This window comes from Gobio gobio (assembly GCF_949357685.1).
Source record: "Gobio gobio genome assembly, chromosome: 4".
Lineage (NCBI taxonomy): Eukaryota > Metazoa > Chordata > Actinopteri > Cypriniformes > Gobionidae > Gobio > Gobio gobio.
Window position 1 is genome coordinate 9,530,019 of NC_137100.1, and position 14,125 is coordinate 9,544,143.

The 14,125-nt window shown below is 38.5% G+C and overlaps 1 protein-coding gene across 3 annotated transcripts; it reads left to right on the plus strand.

Annotated features, from left to right (window-relative positions):
- Positions 1-6: 6 nt before the first annotated feature.
- Positions 7-11,614, plus strand: rwdd2b (RWD domain containing 2B). Of its 3 annotated transcripts, none has more exons than XM_079814391.1 (5): positions 7-93; positions 2,979-3,242; positions 3,320-3,387; positions 9,104-9,469; positions 10,333-11,274. In XM_079814391.1, exons 2-5 carry the CDS (start codon positions 3,048-3,050, stop codon positions 10,571-10,573), a joined length of 870 nt encoding a protein of 289 aa, XP_079670517.1. In that variant the 5' UTR covers positions 7-93; positions 2,979-3,047; the 3' UTR covers positions 10,574-11,274. The 3 variants fall into 3 exon arrangements, with proteins under 3 accessions (XP_079670517.1, XP_079670516.1, XP_079670518.1); XM_079814390.1 differs by having other exon boundaries at positions 27-559; positions 10,333-11,614; XM_079814392.1 differs by lacking the exon at positions 7-93 and adding an exon at positions 375-664.
- Positions 11,615-14,125: the final 2,511 nt, after the last annotated feature.

A 14,125-nucleotide genomic window follows, 5' to 3' on the forward strand; every position in this document is an offset into this window, starting at 1 on the left:
TCAAAATGCAGGCGTGTTTATTTTTTGGTAATAAAATGGCCCTGAGAGTGAACATTGCATTTGCATGGATGCCCGGTGTAGAGGGGTATGCAGGTGAATAAGATGTGTAATATTCAGACAAATCTAGGAACAGGAGATTGAAATTCAGTATTAGAAAAAAGGGAGGAATCAATTGCTAGACTCAATAGTGGATTAAATGTCAATTTCCATAAAACGTAACGTTAAGCATCCTGCAGAGAAATTTAATAAATTCAATGAACAAGAAACAGCCTCGCCCAAATTAATATAATTTCATGAGGCAATTTACTGGCTAAAAAAAATATGGGTAAATCGCTATGGAAAATTGAGTTTTGGGATTCAGGAAAAAAAAAAAAGTCGAATGGTGGCGGTAATGGTGCACCTTTCTGCCAACCGCCAATAAACAACAGAAGAAGTGGAAGTGAGCATTCTGAACATTGGACGGTAACTTATCAAGAAGCTGGGCAAATATGCTAGCCTTTCCTGTGAGTTGTTTACAAGAGAAATCACGAACGACCGTCCGTGACTGGTGTCGAATAAGGTACGAACTCTGTCCGTTTCAAAACAGTCGAGGTGTGTTCGACCTCGGACACTTTCTGCTTCCCATATTGATGATTGCACGTGTTCGGGTACTTTGACAGATGAAGTAGATTAGATGCAATATTTTTCAGTACGTTTTCATGTAGCAAGATACACACTTTTCCTCATAGATATACATACTATGCTTTCAATTCAATACTTTATGCACTGCTTAAAACAGGGCACGCTAGTAAAATAATTAAGTTCAACATATGCATACTATTTAAATATCAATACAGAGAAATCTATATGTTTTATCATTTTTATTTTGATTAGCATGACATAACATAAGTTATAAAACCAGTGATTTGTGAGCAGTAGTAGTGCAACTGAAGCGCAACAGCTGCCTAAATATTAAGCCACGACTGAGAAGGAAAAAAAGTTGTGTGAGCAAACTGCAAGTTTTGGGCACTGGATCTGTATACAGTACCTGCCGCAGTATTTCAAACACTATACAGCAGGAATGGAAATAAAAATAAAAAATAAACTGAAAAATGCATAACATAAGATTAAAAGATTAAATTAAATATCAGAGCTGCTCAATTCTATACATTGAGAATCACGAACAACATGTGATAAAAGTTAATTGCTGCAGTCTATTTAAATATATCTGTTAGATTTTATTTTTAATAGTCATTGACAAACCCATAAAGACTTCATTTGGTTTATTACTGGATGAATCAGCATTTTTAAATAAGTCTCGTGAATGAATGGTTCAATGACAAAAACATGCAAGTCTCTTGTTGCCACCTACCGGTGTAAAGGTGTAATTGATACAATCTTCTTTTTTTAATTAAGCATCAAGTTGCTTTCAAAATGTGATTTTCTCTATTTTGAGCACTGTTTATAACCAAACTATAAACTTTTATCCCAGGACTTCTGTGATAATTTGAACGATTGAAACAGAAATAATGAGACTGGTTGAAAAGACTGTTTCATACCTATAAATGCCAACTGCTCTCTAGCGCCAAAACAGATTTCTCTGTGATTGTTCTTGTCAAAGGTTTAATAATCGTTGTCATTTCGGATCACGTGGGTTTTTAAATTGAGATCACAATTTTTTTTAACAATTAATCGTGCAGCTCTAATTAATATACACCATATTGATGATGAATATGCATACTGGCAATCAGATGAGCCAAGAATATGAACACAACGCACTAAACTGTACATTAAACATTTTCTTTATAATGTTTTTTAATGGGGAAACGCTTAAAGGGTTAGTTCACCCAAAAATGAAAATTCTGTCATTAATTACTCACCCTCATGTCGTTCGACACCCGTAAGACCTCCGTTCATATTCGGAACACAAATGAAGATATTTTTGTTGAAAGCTGATGGCTGAGAAAGGCTTCAGATAGTCCTCCATTGGCATTCAGTACATTTACACTCCCAAGACCCATAAAAGGCACTTAAAACGTCGTTACAAAGTCCATCTCACCACAGTGGCTCTACAATAATTTTACGATGCGACAACAATAGTTTTTGTGCGCAAAAAAAAATCAAAATAACACCTTTATCCGACTTGTTCTTGTCTTCCGCGTGTGCCTCCACGACGCATGCGCGAGAATATGACGCAGATCCGGGGTTCGGGAATCCATGAAATGCACACTTTAACCCCATTTTGAGAACTACGCCGAGACCTAAAGCACGATCAATGTAGAATTCAACAGCTTAGATACGCGCGTCTTCCTCTGCTTGGAAACAAATCGCTTCTGGGTCATCTGTCCGAACGCCGGATCTGCGTCATATTCTCGCGCATGCGTCGTGGAGGCACACACGGAAGACAAGAACAAGTTGGATAAAGGTGTTATTTAGATTTTTTTTTGCGCACAAAAACTATTGTCGTCGCATCGTAAAATTATTGTAGAGTCACTGTGGTGAGATGGACTTTGTAACGACGTTTTAAGTGCCTTTTATGGGTCTTGGGAGTGTAAATGTACTGAATGCCAATGGAGGCCTATCTGAAGCCTTTCTCAGCCATCAGCTTTCAACAAAAATATCTTCATTTGTGTTCCGAATATGAACGGAGGTCTTACGGTGTCGAACGACATGAGGATGAGTAATTAATGACAGAATTTTCATTTTTGGGTGAACTAACCCTTTAACATGAAACTTTGTGTGTTGCGTTTATATTCTGGGTTCATCTGCATGCCTGTACATAATTTTTTATTAATAAAGGTGTCTTACTCTTGATGCATTAAGGCATCACTGTTTTAGTACATTAGTACTTAGGACAAAACTGGTGGAAATAATTGGTTGCAGTGAAGGAAAGTGTTGTGCCTTCCAGGTTTATATAAGGGTGTGATGTCATGTGAAAACTGTAAATTATGCTTACATCCATTCTACCCACTAATTATTTTTTATTTTTTTATATATAGCCTTGACAGAAGAGGGAACTAATACTCTGTAAACGCACTGGATTTGGGTTTGATACAGATGTTGGAAATATGACTTGCTCAGAGGAAGCAGAGGCACAATTTGCAGAGATAGAGCTGCTATTAAGCATGTTTCCAAGTGAAGAAGAGTTACAAGTGGATGAGCTCTCCCATGCAGAGCTCAGGGCTTATGTGGAGGGCTCAGCTCATACTCCCCCCAGCACCAGACCCCAATTCAACATCAAGCTCAAGGTGGAGAACCTTGCAGTAAGTGTGGGAAATACATTGAAATGCATTCTTTGTTCTTCATCATTTAATCCTACGTCAATCTATTTTTTTGATAGGTGAGCATTACATTGTTGTGCACTTACCCAGCGGACTACCCAAAAGTGTTGCCAGATGTTACTGTCAGGTATTTAAATACTTTAAGTTTTCAATTAATACTTTTCATAAGCTGTTTTGATTGATTGTTTACTCAGTGACATAGACAGTGGCCATGTCTACGGGATTCCTATTGGACTTTCTATGAGAATTTGATAACAGTCCTGAATGATTCCAGTGGGATCAAATAAGTGTTCAAAAATGAAATAAAATAGCACAGAATAAACTTAAACCGGAAACACGTTACAATAAGGTTACATTAGTTAAAGGGATTGTTCACCGGAAACCGAAAATTCTGCCATCATTTACTCACCCTCAAGTTGTTCCATACCTATATGAGTTTCTTTCTTCTGCTGAACACAAAAGAAGATATTTTGAAGAATATTTCTAACCAAACAGTTGTGGTGCAATATTGACTTCCATAGTATGAAAAATAAAATACTATGGAAGTCAATTGTACCCCAAAACTGTTTGGATACAAACATTCTTCAAAATATCATACTTTTATAAAAGAAGAGACTTTTATACAGGGTTGGAACAACTTGAGGGGCGAGTAAAAGATGGCATAATTTGTTTGCTCCATATAGGCTTGGTCGGCGTCGTGTCATAGCTGGGGGCGTGACGTGGGGGCGGAGTCGGCGTGGAGTAAAATAGTCCATTCCCCCACAATGTAAATGCATGGGGTTAACCAAGTTTAGCCCGTGTAAAATCACTTTTGCCGCTCGACAAAGCAAGATATATAGAAAAACTGAGCCATATTGGGTCAGATTGTCCGTATAGTATCTGTGACTGATAAACAACCCAACGGAATCAATGGCCAGAGGTGTCATTTTCTCATCCAAATACATGCTGCTCCGCCGAACCCCATATAGGTAGGCTATGACATGCCAACTTCATAAATCAGTCTTTCGATGAAGACGTTAATTCAGTGTTCCTGAATTTAATGGATTAAAAGTATGCATTACATACATTTAAAGGTCCCGTTTTTCGTGTTTTTTTGAAGCTTTGATTGTGTTTACAGTGTGCAATATAACATGTGTTCATGTTTCACATGTAAAAAAACAGTATTTTTCACACAATTTACTTATCTGTATACTGCTGTTTTCACTGTCCTCAAAACGGCTTGAAAGATTTCCCTGTTCTATGAAGTCCCTCCTTCAGAAACACGTAACGAGTTTTGATTGTGCCAGCGGTTCCCGTGTTGTGATTCGACAGCAGCTTAGCGCACGTTGCCCGGAAAGGTCACGCCTCTTACCATAACGGGGAGATGCATGCGCTCAATGATCTCTAAGTACAGCGTCCCTGGGAAACAAAGGTGATTTGACTCCGGGATGAAAATAACAGCATCTCGACGACATGGCGGCAAACACTATACAAACGCAACACTTCCTCTTCTCCACGCGGGAGCAACAAGACCACGCCCCCTTTTTCGCGTATTCTTGTGGGCGGAGGTTAGTCAACAAACTGTTCTATTGACGTCATTAAAGCCGGATGTACAGGGTTGTAGTCCAAACCGGCCGTTCGTTGTAGGCTTTGAAAGGGAACTTCTGTTAAATAAAATATCTCGCTTGGCATTGAATTTTGAGCTTTATAATTTTACAGGTATTATATATGCTCTAACAGCAACATTACACACTAACTAAAGTTTGAAAAATTGGATCACGAAGAACAGGACCTTTAACGTTTTAAAATGATCATAAAACGTGTCTTGTGCTATGAAATTGACATGTCAGTGTCACAATATTATTAGAATTACGATAATAGCGGCGTTTTTTATTTACTTTTTTATAGCAACCGTCTTCATCAAAAGACTGTGTGATTTATGAAGTAGCCTAGCTATTATGTCGTGTAATAGCCTATTTGTGGGTGCAGCTGCATTTTGACGAGAAAATGTACACGTGTCGTACATACAGTGAGGAAAATAAGTATTTGAACACCCTGCTATTTTGCAAGTTCTCCCACTTAGAAATCATGGTGGGGTCTGAGGGGTGCATGTCCACTGTGAGAGACATAATCTAAAAAAAAAAAATCCAGAAATCACAATGTATGATTTTTTTAAACTATTTATTTGTATGATACAGCTGCAAATAAGTATTTGAACACCTGAGAAAATCAATGTTAATATTTGGTACAGGAGCCTTTGTTTGCAATTACAGAGGTCAAACGTTTCCTGTAGTTTTTCACCAGTCATCATTCTTCTTCCTCCAAACACATTTACATTTATGCATTTTTCCACGTTTAGTGGAATTATGACCAAAAAGTTATATTTTGGTCTCATCTGACCACATGACTTTCTCACATGACTCCTCTGGATCATCCAAATGGTCATTGGCAAACTTAAGACGGGCCTGGACATGTGCTGGTTTAAGCAGGGGAACCTTCCGTGCCATGCATGATTTCAAACCATGACGTCTTAGTGTATTACCAACAGTAACCTTGGAAACGGTGGTCCCAGCTCTTTTCAGGTCATTGACCAGCTCCTCCCGTGTAGTTCTGGGCTGATTTCTCACCTTTCTTAGGATCATTGAGACCCCACAAGGTGAGATCTTGCATGGAGCCCCAGTCCGAGGGAGATTGACAGTCATGTTTAGCTTCTTCCATTTTCTAATGATTGCTCCAACAGTGGACCTTTTTTCACCAAGCTGCTTGGCAATTTCCCTGTAGCCCTTTCCAGCCTTTTGGAGGTGTACAATTTTGTCTCTAGTGTATTTGGACAGCTCTTTGGTCTTGGCCATGTTAGTAGTTGGATTCTTACTGATTGTATGGGGTGGACAGGTGTCTTTATGCAGCTAACGACCTCAAACAGGTGCATCTAATTTAGGATAATAAATGGAGTGGAGGTGGACATTTTAAAGGCAGACTAACAGGTCTTTGAGGGTCAGAATTCTAGCTGATAGACAGGTGTTCAAATACTTATTTGCAGCTGTATCATACAAATAAATAGTTAAAAAATCATATATTGTGATTTCTGGATTTTTTTTTTTTAGATTATGTCTCTCACAGTGGACAAGCACCTACGATGACAATTTCAGACCCCTTCATGATTTCTAAGTGGGAGAACTTGCAAAATAGCAGGGTGTTCAAATACTTATTTTCCTCACTGTATAATGTGACTATCAGCTTGAAGCACAAGCATGAGCTCAGCCCTTCCCATCATGAAATAAAGAAGACACTTGAATGTTTTGTACATTAATAACCTCACACATTATGTGGCTATGTGATCGCTCATCGTGAAAAACTGCTTTAACGATAAATCCCGTGACAAGTATGACTTTATTGCCGTTTTGTTCAACAAACTTTTGCAATTGCAATTAATGAAATCTCTTTTTTTAATCTTTACAATAATACCAGCATCATGTAGTGCAAATGTTTAATTGTAATGGACGTATTGCACAGGCTTTCGGAATTGGCGAACGGCTCCGTCTGTTTATTTAGCAGTATAAAACTTCAGATCAGGGTTCTTTAACTTACTAGAGGTGCAGAACGCCACATGGCAACTTTTTGGGACTGCACTAGGGCTGTCAACGAATATTCTAAATTCGAATATATATTCGAATAGTTTTTAAAAAACGAATTTCGAAGGTGAAAATTAATATTCGAATAAATAAAAAAATGTGGGGGAAAAAACGCCCGCGGTAGTAGAGGCGTGGCTGTCTGCTTTGCGAGTGGGCGCTAGCGCGCCTGAAGCCTTGTGTACTTTGGCCCGTCTCCAGAGCGCGAGCCCACGCTGACTGCGCGCGCTCCTCCCCAAACGGACGAGGCGTTTATATTTGACGCGCTCGCTGTTGTGCTTTTCTTTGAAACGACAGATGGCGACTCGGAGTAATTGTTCTATAAACTATCAGGAAAAGCGTCGAGAAGAAGTGGGCTAATGTACACAGGTGACGATATTTATTTTAGTACACTTCACCGAAAACCACACTACAAAAGAATCATGTAAAACAGATCAAAATAAACCTTGATATTACTTGTGACATGAGAACAAAATGTATGTAGAAATGTAACGTTAACTTATACAACTCAATGTATGATATCTAAATGTTTCCTAATTTCACTAAACACTTTAGTGAGTTTTCACTTAGTTTCGTGACCTTTTCTTTATTAAACGGGCTTTTTTATGCTTTTGTAGGCTCGTTTTGTAAATATAAGCAACTCATTTGTATGTGCAAACTGGACCAGCCTTACTTTGCATCGCCACCACAAGCTCTCTGTCTGCAACACGACAAGAGGCCATAACGGAGAAATTAATTTAGTTCATTTGTAAGGACATGAGAGCGATCAGTGTCGTGGATGAGGCGGCTTCAGGGAGTTCTGTCAAGCAATGGAACCGAGGAACTGACTGAATAGATATTGCATGAATAAAGGATAAATGCACTGCTTCCACTGGTTTGATTATTTACCGTTTCATGTCAAGGAAAAGTTCCATGTTTACCACAGCACAGCTCGCTCGGAGCGTTCAATAATATGCTGTAAAACTTATATTAATATTTGTTTCAATCACTGAATGAAGCCTGCTATATTTGGGACAAGAGTCGCGACCTTAAATTGCTTGCACAAAACTCTTGATCAGTCTCAAAATGTGTTTGTTCATTTAAACCGTTATGAGCAGAGAGCGCGAGTGAGTGAGGTCTGCGGTCTTTAGCCATTAGTGATTTACTTGTTTTTGTGTAGGTTATACGTTGTCAAATATGTTTAAACTTAAATAGACTACCTATATAAGTAGTTATGTGTCTTTGTATTCATTTGTCCTGTAATTGACGTAATGCGCGTCATTGATAAAATGCGCAACCAGATGTTCGAATAGTTCGAATATTCGTGCTTTTTTTAGAGGGAATATTCGAACGTCATTTTTGAGCAATTTTGACAGCCCTAGACTGCACCAAGCAAAAATCAATCGTAATCATTACAAAGAGTAAATATAAATCGTCTAACAAGGTCTACGTGCATTCATTCTAATTGCTTGTTTTCCCCCACGTTTTGTGGGCGTTCCCAGTAATGCCGACCAAGTCTATAGAGCATATACTTGCTAGTGGCAAGAGTCATTGAATATCATGTTATATTATTTTTTTCCCACAAGAGGTCAGCAGAGACACCCACATTGGCCCAATGTGAAATATTTTGAGCTATTTTGAATTTATTTTGAATTTAAGTTGAAAGAATGTGCTTAAATTATATGTATTGATCAAATCTAGTCATTTAAATAAATAAATAAAATAAATTATACAAGATTTCTGGACATCTTCGGGTTATTTTGACCAGCAAGGGAAGGATTTGTTACAGGATGCGAGGGAAGGATGAAGGTTAATGATTTAACCGTACAAATCACCACAAATGACTTTATTTAGTGTTTGAAAAATCTGTATGAACCCTGAGTCCCATTTGGAACTGTAATAAAAAATAAAAAACTAGATCTGTGTTTCCCAACCCTGTTCCTGGAGGCCCACCAACATTACACATTTTCAAACTCTTCCTTATCAAACAGACCTGATCATTCAACTCATCTGCTCGTAAGTAGAGACTCCAAGACCAAAAATATATGGGTCAGATATGGGGGACATCCAAAATGTTCACTGTTGGTGTGTCTCCAGGAACAGGTTTGGGAAACTGATCCAGATCTACAAATTGTTTTGTTGAAACCATATAAAATATCTTAATTTCCCAGTAGGATCCAAGTTATTGTAGATATTTCAATTGGATTCCTTCTGGATTTTAACTAGTATAATATTTTTTTTTGTTGCCCTTTTCAGATGTTCTGAACTCACTAGATCACAGCAGATGCTACTTCACTCCGACCTCAACACCTACCTGTCTGAAACCTGCAGTGGTGATGTTTGTATTCTTTCGGCTGTGCAGTGGATCAACGAAAATGCACAAGCATATATCACTAAAAGTGCCCCTGTCAGCGATCCCAAGAAGGAAAACGTTTCAATGCTGTCAAAAGAGACATTCACTAGACTCTGGATCTACAGCCATCATATCTACAATAAGATCAAGAGAAAGAACATTCTGGAATGGGCGAAGGAGCTGAACCTTTCTGGGTTCAGTATGCCGGGAAAGCCTGGTATTGTGTGTGTGGAGGGTCTGCAGTCTGCTTGCGATGAGTTCTGGGCCAGGTATTAATTGAAATCTAAAACAAATCCACAGGATCTACACATTTGTTCTTTAGTGAACACACCCAAAGTGCAAACTCAAAATACCAAAGATGAGTTAAATACCTTGGTTTGACGTGTGTGGTCCATAATGAGGATCTCATTTACTATAGCCCTGTTTCCACTAAAATTACCCGGAACAATTTGTCCCTGGAAATTTTTCCCCCAGACCTGTTGCTGTCTGCGTTTTCATCGCGGTCTAAAGGACCTTGAAGATTAGTCCGGTGACGTAGGACTTTGTGCGACTTTCCAATTCCCGCTGGATTTTGTCCTCCACTTAATAAAGCTTAATAAAGCCTGAACCTCATCGTTGGTCCATTGGTCGTATTTTTTAAACGTCATTGTTAATTCGAATAGCAAACAACTCTAATTGACTACAAAATGTTTATTGAACTTATTTAAAAGAAATACGTTTAAGTGCTTAAATTTGCTATTATGTTATATGTTTGAAAACCTCTGAATATAGATGATCTTGCAAATGCAGTAGATTTAATTTGGATGGTTTTATGTTTTCTGCAACCAATAATTGACCTTACTTTATGGTTGTCACAAACAATCTTAATTTAATTTTCAATTTGTTTTTATTACTACATTATATTACACTACTGTTCAAAAGTTTGGAATAACTTTTAATAAAAAAAAAGTTTGTTTTGAAAGAAGTCTCTTCTGCTCACGAGACAAAAAATACATTAAAAACAGTAATATTTGTGAATGAAATATTACTACAATTTAAACTCTTCTATTTGAATATATTTTAAAATATAATTTATTCCTGTGATTGTGAAGCTGATTTGTTTATTATAGATGCATTTGTTTTATATTTTCAGGGTGAAAGTTTTAACATGGAAAAGAATTATGATTCGTCACAGAGAGGATGTCCCTTTGGAAAACAGTTCGATGGAGGAGAGAGCCGACTTCCTCCGCAAGTTCACTGGATTTCATGAAGCCATTTTTGACCCTCACGGGACCAGAGGAAACCACATGGACCTTGGACAGCTTTATCAGTTCCTTAATGACAAAGGATGTGCTGATATCTTTCAAATGTACTTTGGGATTGAGGGGAGATAATGTCTTGATAGTAAGAAAAGACTTTCTTGAATGACAGTTATAAATATCAGTATTCTGTTCAGTTGAAATATAAAAGGGCAGTATGACACAGCAGTTTTCACTCTCCAGACCTGTATACTTCCTGACGAATGTCCATCTAAATGAAGTTCCTAAACGTAAGTTAGGGAGGAGCGAGCCCATCTAATCTTTCAATCAACAGCCAGAGTATATAAACAGCTGCTTACCTCTCTCCAGTCTCAGCTGTTCCAGCATCCCTCCACCTACATGCTAGGTACCTTGCCCTTTGTAATCACATCCTATATTTAGCCACTATGGGGGGTATCAGAGCTCGAGTTGAAGCTGCTTCATCGAGCCCCTCATCAGTGGACAGAAAGCCAAATAAGTTTAACCTAATATCTTATATGATTATATGGGCAAACAAACTAGTTAATTCAACTTAAGCCTTAAGATGCCTGTTTTTTCTTCCTCTTAATCAAAAGATTTCTCAAGGAAATTAACCGTAAAGAAACCATGAAAGCAGCCACTGTGTTCTGAAGGCATGTTGTTATGCTCTATTGTATTTGTTGTAAATGTGTAAAGATGGTAGATTGAAGGTTGGAGACAGGCTATTTCTGTCATTTAGAGATTTGTATGTGTGATAAATTCAGACTCGGATTATGTAAAAATAAAGTTTATTTGTAATTCCAGCAAAATATTATCCCAAATTAGTTGTCGAAAACTCATGGAATAATTAGCAGGAATTTAACAAAATGGTCGAAAGACCATAGAGAAGTTAACAAGAGTGACTTTGTTCTGACTTAATTCATTCTTCATTCATTTTTCATTTTCACAATGGCAATTTTACATGAAGGCAACAAAGTTAAAATCATTTATTTTTACATTATGACTGTCTGCAATATCCTGGAGGTTGTAAAATGGAATATCACATCTTCCAATAGTAATTACCCACTGAGCAAAGTTGGACCATGTGCAAGTTTAAAAAAGTTGTATGTCTTCCATTTGAATTTGTTATTTGTAAAATTACAAAGCAAAGTTTTACACAAATTTGGCATTTGACAGTTAATTTTGGACCTTGTCAGCACTCGGCAGGCAAATCACATTGTAAATGGAGGGCCACATAGTGCAACTTGAGATGTTACTTACCTGGTATTACTTACCTGGTGAAACTGATAAAACAAGAGGCTTAACGTCTCTAGAACTGAAGCATGGTTAATGTTTCGACCCAAAATAGGGACCAACATAAAGAGCCATTCAGAAAGGTAGCAAAGCAAAAATCGCAAAGGCCAGGGCAATAAAAATATAAATTTATTGGCAACAGAACGTAACAAAAACAAACAAAGATATAAAACTGGTGGACTGAAAAAAGTTTTGTGGATACAAAAATAAGGACTGGTGAGCTAACTAATCTAAACTACAACTCAGAGTTAATGCTTTCCTAACTCCAGAGAAACACAAAAGTATATACACAAAAGAATCTTCCAGGTCAGCTTATGCTTTCCCTCTAATCTAATATAACTAAACAAACGAAACTCACCATCCTGTACAAAAGAAAGAGCAAACCAAACTCCAAAACCACAAACAAGTTTCCTGAGGTAAGTTATCACTTTTGCCTGATAAAATAACACATTTTGTGTTTATTTTCAGAAATGTTTTGTTTTTAATATATGTAAATTTGCTGGAACTTCTTTGGCAACCTTGGCATGAACCTCTGAAACTTTGTAGTCATGTCAGGAACCTCTGGGAAGCTTAGCAACCTGAGCTTCTTTGACATGGACCTCTAGAACCGTAGCGGGGTCTGGGGTTGCAGCAGCAGGAACATTCAGGCTAGGCACGAGGCTCTGAGACCAGGGCAGCTGAAAAGGTACCCTGTCGAGTAACTTCTGCAGTGCCTGTGACTCGGATCTCTCTGACCTCAGAAGGTTCTTGCACAGCAGCATCAGAAATCTTTAATGCAGCCTTCACAGTGATTTCTGGATTTCTATTATTTGGGACCCAGGTACAAGCGGCAGGAACCTTTGGATTGGCAGTGTGAGGGACCTCTGATACCAGCAAGGCTTTGAAAAGGGCATTCTGGGTCTTTCAAATCAGGAACCTCTGTGAGGCCTCAGCAGGTTTTGGAGCAGCAGTGACAGGAAACTGTATGGCTGCCTTCACTGGGATCTCTGGAGCAGCCCTGACTGGATCTCTGGGCCCAAGGCGGCTGAGAAAGAGAGCTCTGTTTCCATGAAAAATATGATTGGATGGTGCAGTACTTAACTAAAACTAAATGACAGCCACAAGCCAAGGCGCCTGGCGCAACCAAGGCCTCCCAGCCCCGCAAGATGCTAAGGCTGAAGGGATGGAGCGGCCATCTGTGTCAGCTCGCCAGACGCAAAGCTGACCCTCTCCATGACCTGAAACACAATTAGAAATTGGACAAGCATTTTTCACAAGGTATAAAAATACAACTGTGCCATGTATAAGGATTGAGTATATGAGAGCTGCAGCAGATACTGAATGGTAATGTAAGGAAGCAGATCATTAAGCCAAACCAAAAAATATATAAAAAGCCAACAAATGTAAATATATCTTTAAAATCATTTTAGCTTGTCTTAGACTCAGTACCTTGAACCAGTCATGGGAGAGCATCTCGTCCAGATGGAGTCTCTGCTCTGGTTCGCTCTTCAGGCAACCTTGAATAAAACGGCTGCATTTTAAGCAGAAAGATAGAGAGATGTCTGATTACTTCCTTCGGCTTTACACTTGCTCTCTAAGCAGTAAAAATGGGAGAGATTCCTGCATTATCCATAAGAACATCTTTTTTGTTCTAACCATCTAAGCCCGGCTGGAACCAGACATCAGCGTCCATCAAACCGATATCGCTGCTGTCTGGGAAGAGGCTGGTGATCATGGCAAACAACAGCACCCCCAGAGACCACACAGATGCCTGCTTCCCATAGTACTCGCCCTTCTCAAAGTACTCAGGAGGGCAATACCTTGCTGTCCCTGGAGGTAGGAGTTTTCACATGTGTAAGCTTGCTTTTTCTCACTTTAACTGAAATGACATTTAATTAAAGCTGCAGTCCATATCTTTTTTGGGTTAAAAATTATCCAAAATAAATTTGGGCAAGCGCACAACAGGCCAGTATTCAAAACTATCTCCTTACCTAGAGTGATATGGTGGATTTCAGCGGGAAATTCAAACACGTGCTTTACGTCATTACGTCACGTCTGTATACATAAAGATGGAGTCCGGGCCGGCTAGTAGTAGTAACGCACGTGAGGAGCGGATCATTAGTCTTTTCTCACAGCATCTGGAGACACAGCATTTTGATGGCAGATTGTAATCCAGAAAGGACCAAATGACATCAGTGACAACTGGAGATTTACCTGTAGGTAAAAATTAACTACAGAAATTTTAATCGACAGGTAACGCTAATAAACACGCTAATGCTGTTAACATTAACAATTTGAGAACAAAGTATAACAATAATAATAATTTGATGTTATATGAGCGATCAGTAGATTTAATCACGTTGGTAGCGCGATTTATTGTAATGTTTTGTTCCCAAA

Bases quoted from the DNA above. Each gene is read 5' to 3' on its own strand.
- rwdd2b (XM_079814391.1), top strand. From the start codon at position 3,048: ATGACTTGCTCAGAGGAAGCAGAGGCACAATTTGCAGAGATAGAGCTG. The intron at 3,243-3,319 runs GTAAGTGTGGGA...TTTTTTTGATAG, and splicing joins TCAAGGTGGAGAACCTTGCA to GTGAGCATTACATTGTTGTG. The intron at 3,388-9,103 runs GTATTTAAATAC...TGCCCTTTTCAG, and splicing joins TTGCCAGATGTTACTGTCAG to ATGTTCTGAACTCACTAGAT.